This window comes from Phaethon lepturus, unplaced genomic scaffold (assembly GCF_000687285.1).
Source record: "Phaethon lepturus isolate BGI_N335 unplaced genomic scaffold, ASM68728v1 scaffold3657, whole genome shotgun sequence".
Classification (NCBI taxonomy): domain Eukaryota; kingdom Metazoa; phylum Chordata; class Aves; order Phaethontiformes; family Phaethontidae; genus Phaethon; species Phaethon lepturus.
In genome coordinates, this window is record NW_010549663.1 from 81,599 (window position 1) to 106,558 (window position 24,960).

At 38.9% G+C, this 24,960-nt stretch overlaps 1 protein-coding gene across 1 annotated transcript in view; it reads right to left on the bottom strand.

The window, feature by feature from the left end:
- Positions 1-149: 149 nt before the first annotated feature.
- Positions 150-24,960, bottom strand: part of MLLT3 (myeloid/lymphoid or mixed-lineage leukemia (trithorax homolog, Drosophila); translocated to, 3) — a gene marked incomplete at its 5' end in the record, with an annotated part of 37,021 nt that continues 12,210 nt past the window's right edge. Inside the window, 6 exons of the mRNA XM_010290313.1 lie at positions 150-281; positions 7,500-7,571; positions 8,863-8,934; positions 12,128-12,227; positions 13,779-13,911; positions 18,523-18,601. Of these exons, the coding sequence (XP_010288615.1) occupies positions 150-281; positions 7,500-7,571; positions 8,863-8,934; positions 12,128-12,227; positions 13,779-13,911; positions 18,523-18,601 (588 nt within the window). The remainder of the gene's footprint in view (positions 282-7,499; positions 7,572-8,862; positions 8,935-12,127; positions 12,228-13,778; positions 13,912-18,522; positions 18,602-24,960) is intronic.

The following is a 24,960-nucleotide window of genomic DNA, read 5'->3' on the forward strand; positions in this document are numbered from 1 at the left end:
TTTTCTTCTCCCTTTTTAAGAGATGATGACTGGCTTTAAGGAAAAATAAAGCTGAAGAAGTTTGTTTTGTTTTCCCCCTCCATTTTGGTTGCATCATTCTGAATGTTTCATTTAAAGAACAGTTTCTGATGCAGCCAGATGCTGAATCCTCAGGAGGTTCCAGATGTTTCCAGATAACTCTGTAGTTTACGGACTGTGGTTTTGTCCAGTGAGCAAAGATCAAAGTCAAAGGTTGTATTTGTGATATGAAAGTGTCCAGTTTCTTCTATAAGATTTACTACCTGAAAGGAAAGAAAAGATGCAGCTGAGAATTTCAGCAGTTTTACATGACCACTGATGTATTAACATGACACTAAGTGTCATATGAAAGGCATAAAACAAGACCAATTGCCTCATTACCTGCAAGTTAAACCATTATTCTTATCACTCACTTCCTTTCTGACACAAACCATGGTCCAGGCTACAGTACCTCCGTTGATTTTTCTTTTAGATAATCACCACCCATAATGCCAGCCTACTCATCTGCTGTTCCAGCAAACATTACCATTATGACTACATTTTTTAAATGTTAGAAGAAAATCTGCATGTTTTCTAAGTCAGTCTCCAAAAAAAAAAACAGCAATCCCCACCCACCAACACCCAAATAAATAAAAAAAAACCCCAGTCTGGAATATTCACTGTGTTCATAGCTGCTAAGCAGGTTACTTTAGAAAAAAATCGGCACAAGCCTTTCTGCAAGCAAAGGAAAGAAATAAATCCCTATGGAATCTAGTCCATAGCAAAGAAAAAATGTATTTAAGAGCTCTCACATCAACTGTTAGTTCACATACTAGCAGTTATTTGTTGAGTAACAGACTTAAATCAATTTTTTTTAAAACCAAAACAACCATGAAAGACTCCTACCAATGGCGTAAGATCATGTCTTCTGGTGACTAATCTATAATCATAGCTTTCATTCAAACAGGAAACAGAGGAACTGTTAGGAGTTCTTGAGAAGAATAGGGACTAAAAAGTCTCTCCTATGAGGGCTCTTCACCCTGGAGAAGGGAAGGCTCAGGGAAGATCTTATCAACGTGTACAAATACCAGAAGGGAGGGTGTAAAAAAGACGGAGCCAGGCTCTTTTCAGTGGTGCTCAGTGACAGGACAAGAGGCAATGGGTACCAACTCAAACACAGGAGGTTCTCTCTGATCAGGAAACACTTTTTTCCTGTGAGGGTGGCTGAGAGCTGGCACAGGTTGCCCAGGGAGCTGTGGGGTCTCCACTCTTGGAGATATTGAAAAGCCATCTGACATGGTCCTGAGCAACTCACTCTACATGTCCCTGCTTGAGCAGTGGGGGATAAGACTAAATGACCTCAGGAGGTCTCTTCCAACCTCAACCATTCTATGATATCAACAGTTCATATCTAACTTGTGCAGTTTTGACATTTTTAGTCCCTGAATTGTGGTCTACATTTTTAAAGAGTAGTCATACTCAAAACACTAAACTGCTGTAACAAGTAACTCCAGATATGCTATGTTATAGGATGTGCACCTACCTAAAAAATCCATTCAGCATCTTGGAAAGCCAAAGCATTATTCATCAGATAGAGCTAACACAGTGTCAAGACACTATGGCTACGGATCTCTTATGCGCTATTTCCATCCAAAAGACAGACACCGCAAGTAAGCACCCCCCTGCCTTGAAGTGAGCCTCTGGGTAGTGTCATGGACTGACAGAACATTGCTCTTCTGCTCAGTCTTTCCAACCATCCCTCCTGCAGCACTCAGGCTAGGCTCGATGTCCTGTTTGCACCCTTCAATTTGAAACCCATTTAGTTCTAGGGCTTCCACATGTACCTCCACTGAGATGCTACTGCTCGATATTCCTTGCTTGTTTGTGCTTTATTACTCTGTCTGTAACTCCTTTTCCACAGCTGAAGGAGATACAGATGTATGCACACATGGCTCACAGAGCACACGTTAAAACGACCAATCGGGTAGGAATACACCAACTTGAAAAAGAACAATGAATTTAAACTAAATCTTTTGTGATTTTCTCCTCCCCATTTCATTATATAAGTAGATGCTTTTTCTCCTCAGACCACAGAAGAAAAGACTATGTTGATGCTAAATGGAGTAACTTCATGTGTATTGTCAGGCATGCAATGACACAGCCCAGGGTGGATTAAACAGAATGGAAACAAGATAAAATAATAAGAGGGAAATGCCTGTTACAGTAAAAATCCCCCATTCCAATCACCTCCCATTTTCCAGGTTGGAAAAAAGGTAAAATCTGTTTAATTTGGTTTGCAGCTGTCCAAAATTATGAAAGTACTTAGAACAACCCTGCTTTTATTAACACTTCATTTAAATCTGTGCCTCTTGGCTTTATTTTTTTCCATATGCAAATTTTTAATCTGAAATTGTCAGCTTTGTCTGTTTGTTGATTCAGAGATTCTTGTATGATTTTTTCCTCCTCTTCCTGTTCTGCAATTAACCTGAGAGAAAAAAAATCAAATGGGACAAAACGGATTGTTACCAGAAAGCAACTTTGATACGTGTTATTTGTTATTCTTAGATGTGGCACTCTTCTGAGCCTCCTCTAAAGGAGAAGTTTAGGAGCCAATCCCGCCTCCTTTTGTAAAATTAGGAATCTAATCTCAGGCTTGGTCTCTGAATATCCATTGTGTGATAAATAAATGTCTGCACAAGAATTTTACAGAAGCTGAGGCCAGGAAGGTGTAGCTACCCTGAACAATTCTGTCTAACGCTTACTTGCGTTATGATGAAGACTACCACCCCTCATAACCCCCATAGCAATATACCTGACTTTAGAAACAAAGATTACATGGAAGTGTTAACACATGTATTTTTAAACAGCACTGTATATTTAAAAAAAATGATAAGGATTTTTATTGATCAGGCTCTGCTTTGGGCTTTTAAGTCCTTGGCCAAGGGAAACATAAACATTTTAAACATTTCCCTCACCCAGCCCTCACTAGGAAATATAGCCACTATGTCACGATACCTGATAAATCAGGCTGAAACGAACCCCAAAAGTTTTAATGGGTGTACAAAAATGTATCAAGATAAACCCAGGCAGCTCAATGAAAAATACCTGCCTGTATCCCAGTCAATGAAGAATTAATGACTTACAGTATTAGCATAGACATCCATATGCTATTCAGAAATACTTGAAAAAGAATAAAAGGCCAAGATTAGTTCCTAGGAAGTCTGACAGTTATAATATTAAAAACACAGCATTAAAATGTTTTATTCTGAGAGCTCCGGCTGCAAAGAACAAAAATATCCCATTTGTTCCTGCTGTAGTAAGCTTTGCTTTTCTGCTGTAATGTACATCTCTGTTTACATAATGTCTCTCCAGCTCAGTTTCATCATCATCCATCATAGTACAGCTATTTATCTGCCTTTAAAGAAGCAAATGAGCATGTGTGTTTAAGGAAGCCAAACTGCAACTAATGACATAGTCATTTTTCAATTTATGAAGGGTCTTAGGCCACATGATAGTTTCCAGACCTGCAAGCTGCCCCTCACAGAAAATTCTCAGAAGATAGCTGCCATCTGAAGTTAAGCACCTTGTAGACATGAGCAATGTTATTTTCAACAGTTCTGCATGCTGTCAATTTCTTCCTTATGCCTGTGCTGCCTAGTGCACTGGCTTTAAGGAGATTTTTCACCAGCTGAAGATATGACTTCTGATGCTTCAAAATATAATGCAAAGTCTTACCAGAAATCTTGTTGATCCCCATTGTCATGGGGTCATGCAAACATCACCTGCACTGAAAACTCAGATGTAAGAACGCAGCTTTAGCCAGCCAAATTTGAATACATGGGACATGAAGCATTAACATCTGATTGCACTCAGTAATCCCTACTATTTCACTCAAAACCAGAGTGTTGGGGTTTTTTTTTTTGTTTTTTTTTTTTCCAAAAAAGCACCTCATCACTGTAAATCCCAAACCCTTTCTTTATAGTGAAAGAGGTGGGAGAGAGCTTTCTTTTTAAAATGTAATTTCAGACCACTTTGTCTAGCCATGGTCCAATATTCACATAAAAATTGCTCAGGTGATTCTCACAGGACTAATTTCTTGGTCAAATGTCCTTTTTCACCGGCCTTCTCCCTCTTGGGCAATTTTTAAATAAGTATCATTTTACATCAGGATTACGTAGCTACATATCCAGGCACTTGCAGTTTAGTATCACAACTCTCCTGCCTCCTCCCTCTTTTTTGTGGATTTGTTTCAGCTTCCTTTAACAAAGCATCTCAAAGAGAAATGTCTCTCTTGGGAAAGAGCCACATTCTCAAACAGATAGATTTTTTCTCATTTCCAACTTGGCTGCATTCCTGTTTGCTGTCATGCCTATGGACTTGGTAACAACGGAGACGGCAAACCTGTCCTCTCCTTTTCACATCCCTCAGCGTAAGTTTCAACAGCCAGCGCTTTTGAATGATCAATGCCTTCATTCTTCTCTTGCAAATCCCTTCTCTAAAAATGCCCTGAAAGTCTGTGGGTAGCAGACTTTGACATGTGCAAGAGATTATTATCTGCCCTGACATAAACTGAAGGGATGACAACCACTGCTCAGTGACAAACAACTCCACCACCATTCTGCTTCAACACCCGCCACTGCCTTTAAAAGTCTTGCAGCTTTCTGTTGTGTATTTTTGCACTCAATCCCCCTTCTCATGTAGTAACCACCATCGCTTTCCACAGTTTTAGCCTTTGCTCTCCTGACCTTTGTACTTCCTATAGTCGCTATACACTTGTATTTCTTGGTCTAGAAGTCTCACATTCATTCCTCAAGACCTTCTCAGCTCTTTACACTTTTTCTTTCTGTTCTCACTGGAAGAATTTTACATTAATTACACAGCTGCAAAGCAGTAAGGACAGTTTATTTGCAGAGCAGCACTGATTCTCTGTAAATTATCCATTCCATATTGTGAACATACTTCTGTAAACTGATAAAATCATATGAACTAATGAATTGCAGAATAAAGTCCTTTCCAACCTTAATGATTCTGTGATTAAGGGATTAAAGGCTTTGAAACAAAACAATAATGATTTGTTTTATAACAGCATAGACCATTTGTTAGTGCAGACTAGCAAACAGACAACTGGTAAGTAACTTGGCTCTTCCACTGAATTCTGGTGGAGCTCTGTAGCTCATTAGGCACTTACCAGCTATCGGTAGAGAACTGCACCACTGTCCTAACCTACACAGTTCGGTTACAAATCCAGCTTTCACTGGGGCTTTATGGACAGCCTGCACACGCTCCAAACCAAGGGAAACAACCTGCAAGAACAGTCCCCCAGGAAACAAGGCAACACTGATTCTACATCAACCTGACTTTTATAATATAACTAATTAAACATTATGCTATGAGAAGTCACGGATTACAGCATTAAAATTTTACCCTTAATGTGAGTCGTGAGGAAGGGCAATGAATGAATGCTTTCTCTGATCTGACAAATACACTCATGAGAGAAGTAAAAGTCTATCTTTAGTTTAAAATGCACAAGAATATACTGTTCTTTTTTTCATTTACTCAGAATAGGATACTCTAAACTTCTAGCTCAGTTATGTCTTTTTTCACACAGTTTTTCTTTGTATTAGTAACTTCCCATGAAACAGATTATAACAGTACTCTACCATCACACTGGAGAAGCTTTACCCATCATTTTTCGAACAAAAGTAAATATTTCTTCCCCATCAAAAACACTGAAATGCTACTAGATGAGACAGAGGATTATGGATTCAACTTGAACCATCTTATTTGCTTGGGAAATATTTCTCTAGGATGACAGAAGGATTCCAATTGAAAGGGTTTTTGCGAGTCCCACCCGCTGCCCAGAGCGGGCTCAGCCGTGAGGTCAGATCAGGCTGCTCTGGGCTTAACCAGTCAGGATCTTAAAGCTCTGAGGATGCAGACAGCACAGTCTCTCCAGGACTCTGTTCCACTGAAAGATCACCTTCATGGGGAAAAAATGTTTCTTGCTTGTTGTTATCTTTGCTTTACATAAAAGGTTTTGAAGTTGTTGTTGTTCTTCAAAATTTCACATGAACCCACCTTAGCCCTATGCTCTGCAGGCTGTCCCTGCAGCCCCAGTGAAAGCTGGATTTATGGCCAGACTGTGCAGGCTAGGACAGTGGTGCAGTTCTCTACTGATAGCTGGTAACCACGTAATACTGGCGACAGAGGTCTACCAGAAGTGAAACCGTGCAGAAGCTATGCCTTGGATTACTGGGGAAGTAGGTGCTCACGAAGCAAAGCTAGGGTGTGAATTTACGATACAAGTGGCTTTTTCAGATTCACTTCTTATGTGAACTCTCTCAGAATTAGTGAATAATGTAAAGTGGAAAGGGTGTGCAATTCCTACTGTTTAGCCTCCTGCAGAGTAATTTCCCAATATAGATAAAAATTTGCCTCTGCCACCATTCTGAAAGTGTGCTTTGGTTCCCTTTGTAGACAAAAGAAAACTTATGAAACAGTACATTAAATATGAAGGATAACCAATATGCATCATTGTGTATTGTAACTTATGAAATCTGACAAAGCTATCAGAATTCCTCTTTAACTAGGAATATCCTTAACCAAGGTTTTCCTTTTCACTGACCTCTCAATTGTTTTCTCACCTTTACTCACAATATTGAGCCTGAACTCATAAACAGATTAATGCTGGGTATTACAATATATTTTTAACACACTTATCCAAGTGTGGATAAATGTGATGAGTGATTGCAATCGTTTAGAATTGGTAAAAATTTCCCTCTTTACAACATGTCCACAATCAGCACATGATTGTGCTAAACATAATAAAACCATCTGCACTACAATTACATCTGCTTTGTTAACAAGCTCTTATTGTTTAATCTTCATAATTTGTAATCCAATAGTACCTGACAATGCCATGCAAAACAAAGAATATTATTCTTTGTTCTTACTATTGCATAACCTTTCAATAAATTTGGAGCCTTCTTAGTTTGCAGATTTTCATATTTTACTTGTTCCATGACTTCAGAAGACTCAATTAATATACTGTGTTTTTCCCCGAAGTGAGTTTGGCTTTGAATTCCATGTTTTCTGTTTGCCATAGAAAACATCTTTAGTGTTTTTCTGAGAAAACGCCAGTCATTTTCAGGAAAAAGCAGTAAGATTTTTATCAAGTCATGGTGCACATCTGTATCCATTCTCTCATCCTGTTTTCATAATTATCGATACAGTATGCTGAGAAACGTAACAATGAATTGGTGAAAAATTTAGCTCACAGAGGCTTTTTTCTTTTTAATTTGTCATTTAGCATGACAAAACAATTTAAAGTGTGTGTAAAAATTCCCTAAGCTGCACTGAAAGTAGTGATGGGCTGTATATGGATTATACAGGCTTGAAGGCTATTAAACCTGGTAATAGAGTTTTAGATGAAGGCAAAAAAACAGATGTGACTTCACAATTTCAGTGAGCACACTGTGATATTGCATGAGAGTGCTCCTCACCTGCTGTAGTACATGTCTCTCTCTCAATGTCATTAATCTTCTGTGGAGTTCTACTAGTTCATCGAGATATGCCTAGAAACAAATCCCCCCCCCATAAACAACTTGTTAATTAAGTCATAACTGTGTATTTTAAAAAATTCAGATGTCTAAAAAACAATACAAATGGAAACTTTATTTTAAATGTTCTTTAAGCTAAATTTTCTTATTTAGTAGTCTGGCTTTCTCTAGCCTAATACAACACAAATGTAAGTTTTTGTGGTTTTTCTTAGATACTTCATGCCAATGAAAATCTTATTAGGTGGTCCTTTGCTGTAGAAGATAATCTCTATATCTCAACTGTAGCAGAATGTGTCAAACAAACTGGGGATGCCAAAACAGCATCTTTAAAAAATATCTCCCACCTGTCCACGTAAGACCCAAGCCCAAAGGCTCAAAATCAAATCCCTCTTTTTCTCTAAAGCTATGTAATTAACTTTCTGTGTCAGCAAGGAGATATAAGGAAAGAAAGATCAAGCAAGATTACTCCAACGGTAAATTCCACTGTCCTCCTTCCTGGGTTGTCAAACATGTCCCACCTCCCCACCCAATTATCAACTTCCTCCTTCAGCCTGAGCTTAAGCAGAAACCTTTTTTTTCCTCTTGAAGCAGAGACAGATACAGCACCCAGCTTAAGAAGCCAAAAAGCGTATGGATCAGGTTGATGAAAATCTAGCAACAGATACCGAAACTCTGGTCTCCTGTCTCACGTTATCACAAAGTTGACACTAATACCTGTAAAATATGAACCTTCAGAGGAACTTGTCCACACTAGGAAATTATGCTATGTTCACTCATAGAAGGACTTGGAGCTCTTATCCATGGCTACCTGATGTAATTTTAAACAAAACTGTCTCTCGGCTTTAAATGGTAACTGTTGCTTCATATCATTCTAATTGACATGCTAAACCACACTGCCGCTTCCTAATGCACAGCCTTCAGAAAGGATTCTGGATTTTTTTTTTTTTTTTTTTATTGATTTATTGGCTAGGAATACAGATGTGAATTCTCCTTTTCAAAAATTATCACTTCACATGTGAAGCATAATGCAAAAGCACAGTGGAGAGTGGATAAAATACAGATGGCAGATTCCCAACTGGTGACATTTGCCAAATCACCACACATACTGAAAAGAAGGAAAACACTTCCAAAATAGCACAGGAGAAGAAATAATTAGAGGAAAAAAGAGACAAATCTGCACCTAAGGGAACACAAGGCAAAGATGTACTAATTACTAAAATTTTCTTTTTTTAACAAAGGTTGGTGTTTAGTTATTCCATTACTGTCACACTCTGGACCAGTTTACTGTTACCTGATTCTCATTTACCTTATCACAATCCCCATTCTTTATTTGTTTATCAGATTTGTTTTGCTTTATTGGACTTTTCACTTCTAAAATCTGGAAAAGAAAGAAAATCCTGTGAAAATTAAAGGCACTATTGGATATAACTACATACGAAAAATTCTGCTATCAGTTAATAACACACAAATATAACATCTGGAGAAAATGTAATCAAAACTCAAAACTGAGCATTTCAGTTTTGTCATCTGTACAACCTACTCATATTTTTCAGAAAAAAAGGCACCTTACAGCAGAAAATGCTGAGTTGCTGGAATGAGGTGATACTGATACTATTAATCCTTAAAAGAATTAATTTCATGTCATGTAAAGCCTCCTCAGCACTTTTTTGTATCTTTTGCATGCTGGTAGGATAAGAGGTCTGATTTTGCAAATACAAAATGATGCTGAGGTACTCTCCAGTGCCTTTAAAATGTCACATGATCAGTATATTTTTCCTGTTCTTCTTTTTCCTAACTGCTCTCTCTTTTCTTCTAGAATAGAGATTTTGAAATGTAGTCTTTGAAATGACCGCATGAGTTGTAACTGAAAAAAGAAGTGTTTGACAGTAATTTCTCTTGCACTTGTATGGTACCCTTTCTTCAATGCCATACAAAGCCATTTACTACCACATATAAAACTCTAGAATGCTTCCTCCAGTACTGAAACACAGTCAAGAAGAGCATATCAACAAGCAGAAGAACACCATGCTTAATAGGAAAATTTTTGGATTAAAGTGAGGAATATTTTTGGGAAACAGAACTGTTGATTATTCTTCCAATTTTTCCACACACAACACACGTTTTTTGAAGTTAAAAGTAGAGTTAAAAAAATAAATAAATCACCATGTCATTCCTAACCCGGAATATGATCAGTTCTTCTGAAAAACATCAAAGGAAAAGAAATGATCACAGATGATGGGAGATTTTGTTTCACATTTCATTGTAAGTAAAACTAGCATCACTAGCATGATTGTCTCCAAAACGACACTGGACAGTCACAACACAGGACAAAACTCAGCAAATAAAACAAGGAAATAAGGCCTATAAAAGCAAGTCTTTTAGACTGGCAAAAAGCCTCACTGACAGCTTTCTGTAAGTTCTGTCTCATTTCTAATTTCCTTGGTATAAATGACTAAAATTGCACGTATACCCCTGAGGGTTACCAGCACCATAAGAATACAATAGGCAGGCAGCTATTTCCCTATATAGAGAAAGTGACTGCAGATCTGAGTTAACTTTACATTAAGGATTTACTTAGCCAAGAGTGATGCATGGCCAGAAAGCAAAACATACTTTTCGAAGAAAAATCCCAGTTCCTCGATTCAACACTCCCTGGGGTTACTGTTGTGTAGGCCAGTGGAAGAAAAAGGTTCATTTTGGAAAAAAAAAAAACAAAAAACAAAAAAAACAGACCTCTAGGCACAGATCCAGTACCTTTTAGATGCTAAAGGAAGAAAATTCTTGGTTTAAAATAGAACCTTAGCAAGGACACAGTATATTTGAAAAAGTTGCTTCCTTACAGTGCCCCTGATGTGTAGTTGAAATCTAGCGTCTTAAGCACTCTTGTTTAGCACTAATCATATCTGAGGAAGCTTACAGAAATATTAACTCTGTCTTAGCTCTTCAGTTCTATGAATGGACTTAATCAACACAAACCTGATTTCATCAGTCAAAAGCATCATCCTGGCAAGCAGCACTACCCTACCAGGCAGAGATTTCAAATGTGGCTATGGTCCATGCAATTTGAATTCACGTAATGCTTCCATAAATTTCTGATTTTCTGCTCCATTTTAAAATTCAGCTCAATTATAAAAAGGGAAGAAGGTATGCGCCATTCTATTTTAGCTGGCACACTGCTGTTGTTTGGAGTGTCTAAACGGGCAGGTAGACCTTCTGTTAGGTCACCAAAGCGGAAAGACACATGAAAGATGTGTCACATCTTGAGTGGGCTGCTGACCTTGAGAGTTACAATTACGTAACAGTTACATTGCCTCTGTAGAAGTTAGTCTTCATTAAACAACAAGACATAGACAGGTGTTTTCTTTTTCTTGTGCTTATGTCTCCAGTAAATGCAGTATTCTTCATCTTCATAGTTTGCTTTTTTCCCCCAAAAGACTCTCTTAAAAACTTTTTAACTTTTGTACAGATCAACTTAGAAAAGCCTACAGAGTTTATGGTCAATAGTAAGAATGCTTTCTGGACATGGAATCTCCTCCTTCTCTCTGTATACAAACTACTTCCTAGGTCTTTTCCCTCCACAGTGTATTTGAACTTAACTGACATGAATAATAATAATAATAATGTTTTAGTTTTGCACTATCTGTAAGCTTGCACTGGAAACCTTATTAGAAAAACAATGACAAGGAAATAATTTCTACCAGATAACTGAAGCAGTTAACCTAAGAGATACAGGAAAGACTTATCCATAAAACTCACTATCTAAACCACAAACTTTTGTAAATACACGTAGACACTATTCTAATTGTATCAATACTGTAAGGAGCCATTTATTGCCAGTCAGTAAATTTCATGACTGCTTTGTGTATGATCCAACTGACACTGGGAGTGAATTATGGCTCACTAAAGTGACAAATGAAGTATTTTATAATTTTTTTAAGAAGATCAGGTTTTAGGTTTAATTTTTATATTTAGAGAGCCTTACTTTAATGGTGGCTGGGGGTGAGGTAACTCCTGAACTCAATTCTCATTTGTCCCTGATGCGTTTTGTAGGTCTAGGTTATTTAATTTCTTTTTGCTGAAAAACAGAACTACCCTACTTTCCTACCTCAAAAATAATAACAATGTTAGCTCTTACAAATATGGAATAAGTACTCTGATAGTGAAGTAAAAACTACTGTGTCTTGTAGTAAAGTAAAAATATTTTATCTTCTAGGTAAATACTGGTGGGGGAGAGGGGAAGAGATGAATGAACAAACTCTTGAGAATGAGCCTTGATTGATGCAGAATGTGTCTACTGCTAGTAAGAACCCAAATCTGTATATAACAGTATGACTGATGCTGTAAAGCCAGTTTGCACTGTTTACCTTACAAAGCTAATTCACACAGAAAGGACACATTTCTTAAAATACTGATGAAAACATTACTTTGGTCTATACTTTTTTGCTAAAGCAAATACTTCTTCTCCTGGGAAGAAAGCACTTATGTCAGTTTACAGACTAAGTAACTGCACCGAAGTAATCAGAATGTCGTTATCAGCTCCCCAGGACTGCATTTATGAATCCTGACTTTACCTGGTTGTTGTTGGTTTTCAATAAAGGTGGCGCTGGTTCATGACGTAGTGATGAGGAAGCTGAACTGCTGTCGCTGTCACTGCCATCACTCAGACTAACCCTATGGAAAAACAGAGCCAGGAGATTACACCTCCAGACCGATAAAGGGCTGTTAACGAGGGTGAACCGAGCTTGCACTTCGAGGTGGGACACTAAGAACTACCCCTCGCTAAGCCAGCCATCGTTAATCAAGGTCAGGTGGAAGAGAGGCATCCGAGCAGGGCTGCACTCTGGAGAAAACCCTGCGTAGCACAGAGAACAAGGCTGGCTGCCTGCACTTGGCTGAGACAACATGTCTGGTTAACAGCAGCTAACGTTACAGAAACGGTTAAGTATTTAGAACATTAAACTGCCATTCCCAACATTCCTGGAGCGAGTCTGTATCTTGGTTCATAGCCACATGGAAGGAGGAAAATGTTTTTTAGAGACACTTTTCTGCTCTTCTAAAAGCTTTCTAAACAGCTGTACTTGCCACTTGGGCAAGTGTTTCACTGAAAAGTTCCTTGTTTCTAACCATAAATAACATTCTTTTTCCTGCCTAAAATTTAAAAACTTAGTATCTCAGGAGAGGCCACATGCCAGAGCTCAGCTCCTAGCCAGTCTCACCCTTCATTTACTTAGGAACAACAGGGAGTATTTATTTGCTGGAAGAAAAGAAAAATAGTTACTTGGGATAAAAAGAAGATGGAGAAACATTAGCCTTAAGGTTTTGTTAAAAAACTGAAACAAAGCCTCCACAATCCTTTACACAAACACTGACACGAACAAATTCTCAAACCACTAGCAATCTTGGTCTTTTTCTCCTTGATTCCAGCTGCTAAAGTGCACCAGGGAAGCAGCTGACATTCATTAATGTTTTCCTATTACCTTCTCATTTAAGCAGTAGCTGACATTGGCACTCAGGTGCTGTGCACTCACAGCAAAACCCTGTGGATCAGATAAAGAACGCACTATTAAAAAGGTTTGAGAGAGACTGTTTCAGGTTTTCCATAACCTTTAACAACGTTCAGATGGCAATTCAAGCTGCCCGAAGAATAGATGATTTTTGGAATGCACTCTTAAGCTTGCAGCTAGGATGCAGAAGCTTTTTTTAAAAAGTAATCTCTGTGACGGATGCTTGCTTTACCTTCTTTCTGCACTTCTACACATTGCCTACTGCATGCAGCGCAGAAATTACTTGAAATTCAAATTTCGTTGTTTCTGATGCAATTTAACAACCTAATCCAGAACTGCTAAGCGGAGAGATCTTGAAAATGAGACACTATGTACAGAATAGCTCATGCAGCAATTGAAGGATTTAATTTTATCTCATTTATGCCAGAGAGCAATTATGACTGCTCCCCTGAAGTCACAATGGCATGAAATCAAGGAAAGTCAAATGAATGAGGATCATCATAACCATATGGATTAGTACAGAAATAGTTTGTATTGGGAATGGCTAATTCTGTTAGTTTTTAGAAGAGGCACTTTCATATGCATACGCTTTAAAAAGGCAGTCTGAATTCTCTGCCTGTGTCCTACTCATCTCTCTTTGAGAACATCAGACCTCACCTCATTACTAGCAAGCACAATGCCTTGGCCACCAGGCTGCTTGCAATCACAAGACACTCACCTGCGACTCCTGCTTCCTCCTCGCGTATTTACAGGTCGTTCCAGCTCAGAATCATTGTCATTCTCACCTGCTTCGTCTGATTCATCTTCATTATCATCTGAATGCAGATCTTTCATTATAGACCTCAATGGACCTGAAACAACAGAGACAATAAAATACAGAAATGAAGTTCACTTTGCAGTGTTCCAGGCAATTCACCCAGCTTTGTAGGTGATAGAAAACTACCCTCTCCGCACAGTGTCAGAAGGGGAGAGTCTTAAAAATTAAACAAATGAAGTAATGCACTGGGGGCTTATGCTGCAGGGACTTATCCATGAATCATTTACTGACACAAGCAACTCCATCAGATTCAATAGACTCACTCATGACAGTGAAGTGACTCAGATGTTCAAGGGTTTTTAAGATTAGCTCCCTGGACCACGGCTGAAGCAAGTAAAACACTGCCATACCATGAGAAATTGACTATTAATGTATTATTATTATTAGAAGCAAGATTCTTTTGCATTGATGGGTTTTAGCATTTTTTGCTTTCTCAAAGGGTATTATATGCAAGTAAAGATCTACAGGAACATTCTGATCAGTAACAGTACATTTGTTAAGTTAATCTATGTATTGAGAAGTAGAGTTTAACAAATCATTCTAACTAACTTGTACTGGCCAAGGCAGTCTTTTTCTTCCTGTTTTTTATATATTTAGCTTTAGCTGTTCCCTTTATTTCAGGGTCAATTTCAGATTAAGTAAGCCCTTTGGCAATATTCACATGTAAAAAGCGCATCAATCCCTCAGCACCATGCTATCTCTTCTCCTGAAGTAACAGAAGGTGCAAAACTTAACTTGCTCATAGAACTGCACTGAATTCAGTCTTGGATTTTGGTTTGATTTTACTCCGTTTATTTTGCTGTTAAAAGTTACAGAAAGAGGAATATGTTTAACGTATCTGGGAAACGTAGAACGGCAGCTGCTTGAAATAAGTATTGGCAAAAGCAGCCTAGAAGAGGGAAGGAAGCACGATTGATGCCACAGGGCATTTAACTCAGATGGGCTGTACTTCAGAGACAAAAAGCAGCAAGTAAAACCAACGGTGATGGCTGCAGAAACACCAATTACTATTAGGGGTCTGTAATTCCTTCATCACAGGAAACACAAAGTGCTAATGTGAAGGAAGTGAGCCTCAGAGTGTCCTTCACAGATGAAACTTGCAACTCTCTATTTGCTAGTGGGGAAACAGAGTCAAGGAGAGCCAGCCTTGGTCACTGCTGGATGAGAAGATAGACCTCTGTCTGTCAGGGTCATACTCCTAACAGGGGAGGTGTTCCCTTCATGGGAGGAATGGTTTTATGAATTATTCCAGACCTAGCAAGGCTCAGATCACAGCCATTTTGATTAGTTTTGTGTGAGTGACTTCAAACCGATGTTAAGAATGATTTACCCCTAAGGTTCCACTAGAACTTTCGTAAATTGGCATCGTTTGGGCAGGTTCAGATCAATGGTTTCTTTTCTCTCTTTTTATACCCTAAGGCTGGCTGGCAAGAAGCCATGACAGTGCTGATGGACAAATTCCTGGTGGACCCAACACTTGTACAGGCACCAAGGAAAGGGGAGCTATACTGAAGAGCTTCTTGTTCATGCAACCACCACTGATCTGCAGAAGCAGTTGATCCATGCTCCATTTTCTATTCCTGTTTGGGGTCTCAGGCAGACAATACTCAGCTGTCTGCAAATGGTAACTTGTCATCTGACTGAATATCTAATCATCTGACCCTGAAGGGGACAAAGAACTCCTCCCTTGGCTTCAAAGAGGAGCACTAATAAACATGTTCCTTTTAAGAGGGAGGAGGGAAGGCACTCTCAGCAGCATCAGCACAGGATGAAGAATTTGCCCATTTTGATCTGTTTGGAAAATGTTCTCATTGGGCAGCTTGACTGTTGAGGTGGGTGAATGAAAGAGATGGCATAGGGAGCTAAATGAATTGAGGTAAATGGTTAGGAAAGACAATTAAATTATAAATATACAAAGAAGGATTCCATGTTTCAAGAGAGATAAAAGGGTAGAACACAAGGGTATTTCCGCAGGCTATGCTTAGCCTAGAAAGGCTAGTTTCCTTATATCTTACTGGGCAAAGACACTAATAACCACCATCAAAGTCCTACTGAAGACAGTCGTCTTTGTCTTCACTGAGAGCAGATGCATCTCACTCCACTCCATAGGCCAAAGTCAGCTTCTGAGAATGCATTTGTCTCCTCTCCACCACATACAGGAGGAAGAAAATAAAAGAAAAGACTGAGTAAAGGGCAGATGGAAGGAAAGCATCTTCATACTTTTGATGAAAGAGTTGAGAAAAAAACATAATTTTGTAATGAAATTTAGTATGACATATGAATAGCTGATCTTGCATAAAACACCAGCACATTAACTCCACAACATGGAAACTGGTAGCTATGCTTGCAAGTCATAATGAACATCAGACCTTGATTTTCTTTTTAAATGGATGCAGAAAGAAAAGCAGCACACATTCCTCATGATCCTTACACTGCTCTTCCAAGCTTAAGCTAACTCATTATTCTTACCTATGTCCTTTTTCCAAGTATAGCAGGGGGCCATTTTATCCCCTGATACTCCCTTGCTGTGTTCTGGGACAGGACAGTCCTGTCTCAAGCTGCCAACAGGCTTATTCCTCTTCCTTGGAGAAAAAGGAATTTGGACTCCTGAGACACATCCATCATTGACAGTCCCATAGGCATTGAATCACCTGTCATTTAGACAGGTTTTCACTTAATGGAGGACCATGTCTGGGACTCTGAATAGGCATTTTGTACCCAGGTAGCTAACTATTTCAGTAGACTTCCCTAACAATCAGCTAAGCATTAATTTTTAGGTCTTTTGTTTCTAACATTGATAGCAATGTCACTGTTAATCTTCTGCTCCTTGCTAACACTTTAAAATTCCATTACAATCTTTTTAAGAGTTTAAGTAGTAGTTATCTCCTAAAGGGTCAGAATAGTTCAAGAGAAACTGAAAACTAGGAGCTGCCCAAGACCAAGTATTCTTGGTAAGAAAACAGAAATATCAGAGTAAGTCCAAAGGGCTGAAGAACTTGAAGAACCTTAGGTCAGCCCACTGCTTATGCTAACAGAGGTGAAAGAAGTTCATGCTGTGGTTTTCTGACACTTGAGTAAGCACTGAGTGTGAATGCAATGGAAAAAGAGCAATGGCCCTAGCAACTAACTTCTAGTTAGGGAAAAAAGTATGGGTTCTGCACAACGTACAGTGTGAACATGCCACAGTATGGCTGGTGCTTCGTCCCTTCGATATACAAATGCACAGTCTGGGCAATGAATGTATTTAGTTAACTGAAACTCCCAGAAAGAAGCAGTAATCACTATTCACTGTGGCAAGAAGGAAGAGACTTATAGGCCACTTGTACTTCAGAGTTGTTCACATCTGAGGAAAAACCTCCCATCTAATCTTGTGAAAGTACAAAAAGCTGAAAGATAGTCTGTAATATGTCTTAAGTATGTCCCCAAAGAGACGGAGGGATCCAGGTTGCTCAGCAGAATATACTAAGCAAACAGGTTTCTGCCCAGCATAAGATAACAGATACAGGAATGCGTATTCAAATCTTCTGGCTTGTAATGGACAGTTCACACCACTAATGAGGTTTTCATGAGAATAAAAAGGGGGTTTCAGCAAGAGGGAGTTCTGTTTAGCCTTAGGTAAAAATCAAATTCCTGAAGCCAGTCATCAACCACAGTTCTTCAGCTCTTGCTTTCTTTCACCTGGTGTAACACTGCTAGAACACATTATAAAATCAGTACCAGTTACCTACAGAAAGGCAGCAGGACAGATATGGATCACGTGTAGATCTATTTAAAATAAACTGTCTGCCTGAAGCACTAAGGTATTCTCATAACCTTAAATCAAATATAACATTAAGGAATATAAATGGATAAAACAAATGCAATTTTAATTAGTCAAAAGCTTCCTTTTTAATGCTCCTGATCCAAAGAACAAAACCAAAGCTGATGAAGAATGTATCAGTTGTACAATCTTATAAACCCAGGGAAAAAGGCCAAGCAGGAACTAAGTAGTTTAATAGATCACGTAGAATGAACCTCAACATATTTACAGAAAACCTGCCTTGGCAAGTTCTCCAGGCAGAAAAATGCGTTTCTTTACTGAGTTCCAAGTAAACCATAATTACTAGCCAGATAACCAAAATGCAAACTTAAAGTCAACTTAGAGTCTAACCATCATCTTCCCCTGCAATGTATCTAAAGTAAATGCTGTATGCTGTTAAAACTTCCCAATAGTACGGGAAAATGATGGCCCTTTGAAAGGGTCCACATACACACATTCTTGGTCTTCCCATGGGAAGCCGCACCTTCCTGAGCAGGGCTTTGGATGGACCTAGGTGCTACTTAAACTACCAAAAGGACAACCTCGGACAACCTCAGAAACTGAAGCTCTTTTGAGTCTAGCATCTGTTAAGTGACGGGCATGTATTTAGTGCTTCAAAACAAATACCCTTCACACACTTTTCTCAGACACACATTTTCTCCCCTTTTATTTTGCCCTTAGAGCCACATTTGAAAACAATCTGAGGAAAAATCTCTAAAGCAAAACTGTGGCCAGTTCAGGCTGGGAAAAGGCAGCAGAAAAGTGGTAATGAGATTCCACCAGTTCTGGTTTTATTGGTCCCTTTATTTCACACGTTCCTTTCAATTTCTTCTCCTTTATTGGTACCTTGTTGTCTGCTGTTTTGAGATGGTGTAAAACTGGAACTGGAACTGGAGCTGGAACTGGCAGGACTGGGCTGTTCAGACTTAAAAGAAAAAAAAAGAAAATAAATAACATTGTAAGAAACATTTTTGCCTACAGCTCTTACTGTTAGTTATTGCCTAAGGCATGCCTTTATTTCAGGTGTCAGCAAGGCAAACATTGTAGAAATTTCTATACACTCAGCATACATACACACTACTACCTTATGTCTAGTTCTTTACTAAAACCAATATCCTAACAAAAAGTTCCCAATGCCTTGTTTGAAAGGCTATACAACATGAAAGCCTAAACGACTTTATTACAGACCTAAGACTCCTGTGTCCTTGTCATACTGCAGTTGCAACATTTTCCAAATTAGTAATATAGTAGAATCGAAAAACAGAAAACCTGAGCAGGCCACACTAAATGCCAGAAAACCTCAGAAAGTTCTCTTTCTTCTTCCTTCGAAAGTAAGTTTTGAGATGAGGAATCAAAACAAACTTTTCTGCTATTACTGTATTTCTCCTCATCCCAACACTTTCTATATGAATTAAGACCCTACAGACTGTAATAGTGATTGAATCTGAGAGATTGCCTTGTTGCACAGAGAAATTATCTGGAATCCACAGATTACAAAAGGGAACTAGATTTTTACAACAGAGTTGTTAAAAACAGTTTACATTATTTAACAAACAGTTCTATACATTGTTTTTCCACTATTGTTTAAAATGTATAAATTTCTCTCTAAAATTCTATAAAATTACTGAGAAAGGTCTATTACTTGATCTAAAAATTCTGTATAGTTTTGCCTCATAGTGGTTATGGCTTATGAGGGTTGTACTGAGAAGTCATGCTTCCTGCCACCATGTTGCATGTCTCCATATACTTTTTTGCTGTTTCTTCGGCTCACCGGCTTGAAGTGCATGGGTGTAGGTATGTACCTGCACACTCATCTGTGTACATGAAACAAAGAACAAATTTGGCATGTGGGCACCGGGGAGAACAGAGAACATGAAACAAGAAAGAAGTGTCCATACAGAAGGAATGGTGAGAATCAGGTTAGGAAATCTACCGTTGGAAAGAAACACATACTTACACTTCAAATTTTATACATGACAAGTTATCCAGGCTGACGAAAGTTTTCTGACTCTCCTTGCCTGCACAATATCCCTTGTGATTAAGTTAGAACTAAATTGTTCTCAAGAGTAACAGCAGTAATATCCAGTCATTGTAAAGCTCAGTTTTCATGCACATGGGCTACCTAAGCCTAAGTTGCTTTTTCTCCATAAATCAATCTATTGTTGCCTTTCATAATGAGCAGGCAGATTTACAGCCTTTTACTGCCTTTTCTCACAATGAGAGATGCCTGTTTGGGCCACAGAATGCTTGAGAAAAACACCTAAATTAACATCTGCTCTCCTCAAATCAACACCAGTTCCACAGTTCTCACAGACACGCAGTCAAAATACAAATGCTGAACCTGACTGTATGGGTGTATATAGCTTGTGTACAGGCGAATCAACCCCACCAATAACACAACCCCTTTCTGAGTACCGAGAGAGATTCTTACATGGTCCACAGCATCAGATCTTTTTGGAAGATGCTGCAGCACCACTTGACACTGCTCCAAAAATCAAATAACTCTGAATAAACTTTTGGGTATTTTTTTACTGTCTGAACTTCTGCAAAACCATGTAAGATTTTTAGCTGTAAAATAATTCTGATAACATACAACAGACTGCTCTGATGAAGAACAAGAGTCAATGCAAACTTTAAAGACATCACTATTCTGGAAATTAATTTCAGTCTTCCAGCTTCAGACTACTCTTAAACATCTGGTTTATCTGTCATTTTCTGCTTTTTGCAGAAAAATTACTAGCTGAAAACTGGTTTCTGCAGGTTTCCATTAACTGTATTTTTCCTTTATTAATTTCAACATGAACTTTAACTTCTGTAAAATCTGTTCCTTTAAAAAAGTAACAAACACTCTAAGACTATCATATTCAGTTTAAAATACTTGAAGAAGTCCTAAAACTGCAAGAAAAAAACCCACAGAGGTGCTGAGATATTTATCACTATTAAAAAGTCACTACTTTCTTTTTGAACCAGTTTACTGGATATGAGAAAAAGGAAAAGGCCCGGTCTTGTTCAGATTATAAGGCATGCAAACACCAGTGAAATTCCTCTGTGTCAAATTTTTCTCCCAGCATTAACAAATTAAGACAGGATCACAATGGATATGAATATATATAAAGCTGTTACCTTCCTGGTAAAAATTTTGCTCTGCTTTAGAAGGATCACTTTGAGAAACCAAACCATAAAGAATCCAAGTGAAACACAAATGTTCACCTACACTCTTTTAGAAAGAGTTCTTAATGCCTCTTGAAACAATTAGCATTATTTCCTTGAACAGCCCTATCTGAAAATTTATCCCAAGAAATACACATTAGCAGAAATGTTAAAATTGGTTAAGTATTGGAAATTAAATCTAGCTTTTTTGACTTCAAGAAATGTGGGGTGACAGTGCACCCAAAGGAAACAGCTGCTTTTAACATAATAATGGATGTTATTAACAGAAAAGACTTGCCTTTTTGGAAGGAACTATGCCTTTCATATATGAATATGGATTAGTGCCGACAGCACCGATACTTCTAGTTACCAGAAGCTATCTTTTGTCACTTAAGCAATGCTTTTTGACAGTTTTACAGGCTGTTATCCCAAGGACTTAGGTATTTATGGCTTTATTCACTTGGGCTTTCTGCTCTTATCCACTGGTTACTAATCACCAAACAGATATTTTTTTTTATGGGTCTGAAATTAGCTAAAGCATGTCCTTCAACAATAAAAAGCTTAAGACAGTACCAGCAAAGAGCTTCTCTCGTATGTCCTTTTCCCATTTTAATGGCTTTCTCTTCCTGCAGACGAACTAATGAGAATTTGGGCCCAAACTGTTCATTAGTGCAATGACCTGATATGATTTATTGCATTCTTAGACAGTCTATTTCGTTTTAGTGCTCTCACACCAATGCACAGGAGACACTGGCTCCTTTATTAGGACTGGTTGAGGGACTTTTCTTTGGCTCAAGCTTTCCCTGAAAAAGGTACCTTTTTCACCAGCTCTAAATCACTTGGCTTCTGTCACTTTCAAATTCTTGTGTTTTTACAAGTAGTACAACAACTTACTCTTGAGCTGCAAAGAGTTTTCAGGCAAACTCACATGTTTATGACACAGGATATAATAGAGCTGTTTCTGTAATATTTCATGGTTGTCCACATTCATGTAACTTCTAAAAATAAGCCCCATCATTTCAACCTCCTTAATTACACTAAAAAATAGAAAGCATCTGTATATGGGTGATAATGACTTTTCTTGCCTTCCCCTGAACTGTTTTTTTAAAGGAGGCTTAGATATTGTTTCCTGAAATGAAATTTAAGTGGTGTAGTAATATCCAATTTCATATCCGCCTTTCTACACATTACCCCTTTTTACACACAGTAGTCTAAAGATTCACATTTCCCTGTGCCATACATACCGAAAAGTCTATACACTTAAAACTGCTTATAGTTGAGTATTACTTCCACTTCCATTTTGTCCAAAGTTAGCTTCTCCGGGAGGAGCAACATGGTGTCATAGGACAAACCTTGTCCTGTACTGAATACTTCTACTGTCTCTTAAGCGCCCCATCACAGACCACCGCCTCAGCTTTCAGTAGAGTAATCCAACACATCTGTAGCTCAAAGGGATGAACAAATTCACTTCAGCCACCAAGTTTCCACATCTGCCAATGCCAAGGGAAGATGCCATTTGTGTGTCTGTGATACCATAAGCCTGAACTGAGCTGCCAGCACCCTGCCCAAATTCTGTCTCACCACCTCTCCTGTTCAGCTGTGACGTTAGCCACTAGCCTCCAAGGCAGGGCAAAACTTGCTTTTTAACCATGAAAGTTAGCTTGCAGATTGCAAGCTCACAGGGAAGGTGGAAGAACAGGAGTACGGAGTGGTGACCTGGATTCAGCCAGGACAGAGTTGATTTTCTTCACAGAAGCTAGGGTGAGGCTGTGTTTTGGATTTGGGATGAGAAACTGTTGATAACACGCTGATGTTTTCAGTTGTTGCTGAGCAGTCATGGACAGTCCAGCTCCTTGTGCTGGGCTGCCAGCGAGCAGGCTGGGGGTGCCCGGGGAGCTGGGAGGGGGCACAGCCAGGACAGCTGACCCAGGCTGCCCAAAGGGATGTTCCATACCATACGGTGTCATGCTCGGTATATAAAGTTGGGACAAAGAAGGAGGGCGTGGAGGGATGTTCAGAGTGATGGCGTCTGTCTTCCCAAGAAACTTATTACACATGCTGGAGCGCTGCTTCCCTGGAGATGGCTGAACACCTGCCTGCCCATGGGGAGCGGTGAATGAATTCCTTGTTTTGCTTTGCTTGCGTGTGCAGCTTTTGCTTTACCCATTAAACTGCCTTTATCTCAAACCATGACTTTCCTCACTTTTCTGATTCCTTCACCCATCCCACCATGGGGGAGTGAGTGAGCGGCTGTGTGGGGCTTAGTCGCTGCCTGGGGCTACACCATGACAAGTGGAAGTGGAATTAATTATGTTCTTATAGAAATTGAGATATTTATTCATAACGATGACATTTAAGAAACTAAATTTAATATTTAGGAGATGTAAAATTTGAACAGAAAATGCCAGATTATTGGTTTTTGAGAGGAAGCAGAGACAGACATATGGCAGAGAACATGACCCAAGGTATTGATACAATTAGCTGCTTAAATTATTTATAGTAACTTCTTCAAACAAAAATTCTGCATCACTGGTGGAGATTAGATTATTTGTTAATTAAGTTGACTCTGTACCTGCTACCTGAGCAAGTCCATGGGCCCAGATGGGATGCACCCATGAGCTGCAGGAGCTGGCAGATGTCATTGTGAAGCCATTCTCAATAATCTTTGATCCATCATGGTGACTGGGAGAAGTGCCCAAACATTGGAAGAAAGCAAATGCCTTCAAGAATTTGCTGTCTACACAAAACAGGAGGAGTAGCTGATATGCCAGAGGGTCATTCTGCCACCCAAAGGGACCTTGACAGGCTGGCAAAATGGGCCAACAGAAACCTCATGAAACTCAACAAGTGTAAACACTTGTATCTGGGGAAGAACAGTCCCATGCACCAACATATTCTGGGGATCACCCAGCTGGAAAGCAGCTTGGGAGAAAAGGACCTGGGATTCCTCAGGGATTTTATTAATGTATATAAACATCTGAAGGGAGGGTGCAAAGAGGACAGAGCCAGACTCTTTTCAGTGGTGCCCAGTGACAGGACAAGAGGCAATGGGCACAAATGGAAACATGGAAGGTTCCCTCTGAACATCAGGAGACACTTTTGTACTGTGAGGGTGACCAAGCATGGGTACAGGTTGCCGAAGGAGACTGTGAAGTCTCCCTCCTTAGAGATATTTTATAAAGTCTAGACATGTTCCTAGGCAAACAGCTCTAAATGGCCCTGGTTGAGCAGGAGAGTTGGGACCAGATGACCTCCAGAGGTCCCTTCTAACCTCAACCAGTCTGTGATTCTGTGAATCTGAAACACATCCTTCCTTTAACAATTAGTATCCAGAAGAGAGCTTAAGCCAAACATTGCAACCGTTTTCTCTGAACAATTACACTGGATGAAGCAGGATTTGCATTTCTTTAGGGACCATCCTACTGAAACATGTGTCTACATTTGAAAGAAAATCCTTTTCCTTCTATATTTATGCACATATTTTGTCTTAGCTTTATAAATAAAAAGATAAATTTGAGACACTGCTAACAAAAACTCCGAAATACTCAAGCTAGCATAAGACTTGGAGAAGACTCATGCACAGGAGACTGAGCTAGCACATGTGGATAAAAAAATTCGTTTGCAGTACACTGCACAATACAGTTGAAAGATGAAGCACTAGTGAAGGCTGTTGCCTGTAGGAATATTTTTGATGAAGAAATCATGCTGGTAAGAGTGGAAGACACACAATAAAGCAGGCAAGTAAGTACAGCAGAGAAGATTATGGTTTCTTTTGTAGAGCAGCTGAATGCTACAATTTCCATGGATTTCATGCCTACTAAATAATGAGTAAACTAAAGGTAAAATAAACTAAAAATGCATATGGTCGTGTGAGTATGAACATGGTTCTTAACAAACTGAAAGAAGCACAGTGCAAACTGATGGAAGTTCTCATCAGATGGCCCCAAGCAAAAGGCATGAAAATTCTGTTCTAAACATGTAGGTAATTCTGGCAAAGACAGGGTTATATAAAGTCTTAGGTTTTTCAAAGTTGGCACTAAAAAGTGTATTATCTGTACCATGTTTCCTCAGAAATGTGTGAAAAGACATCCAGATTTGTGAAGAATTAATGAAGTATAAGCAGCACAACATGGG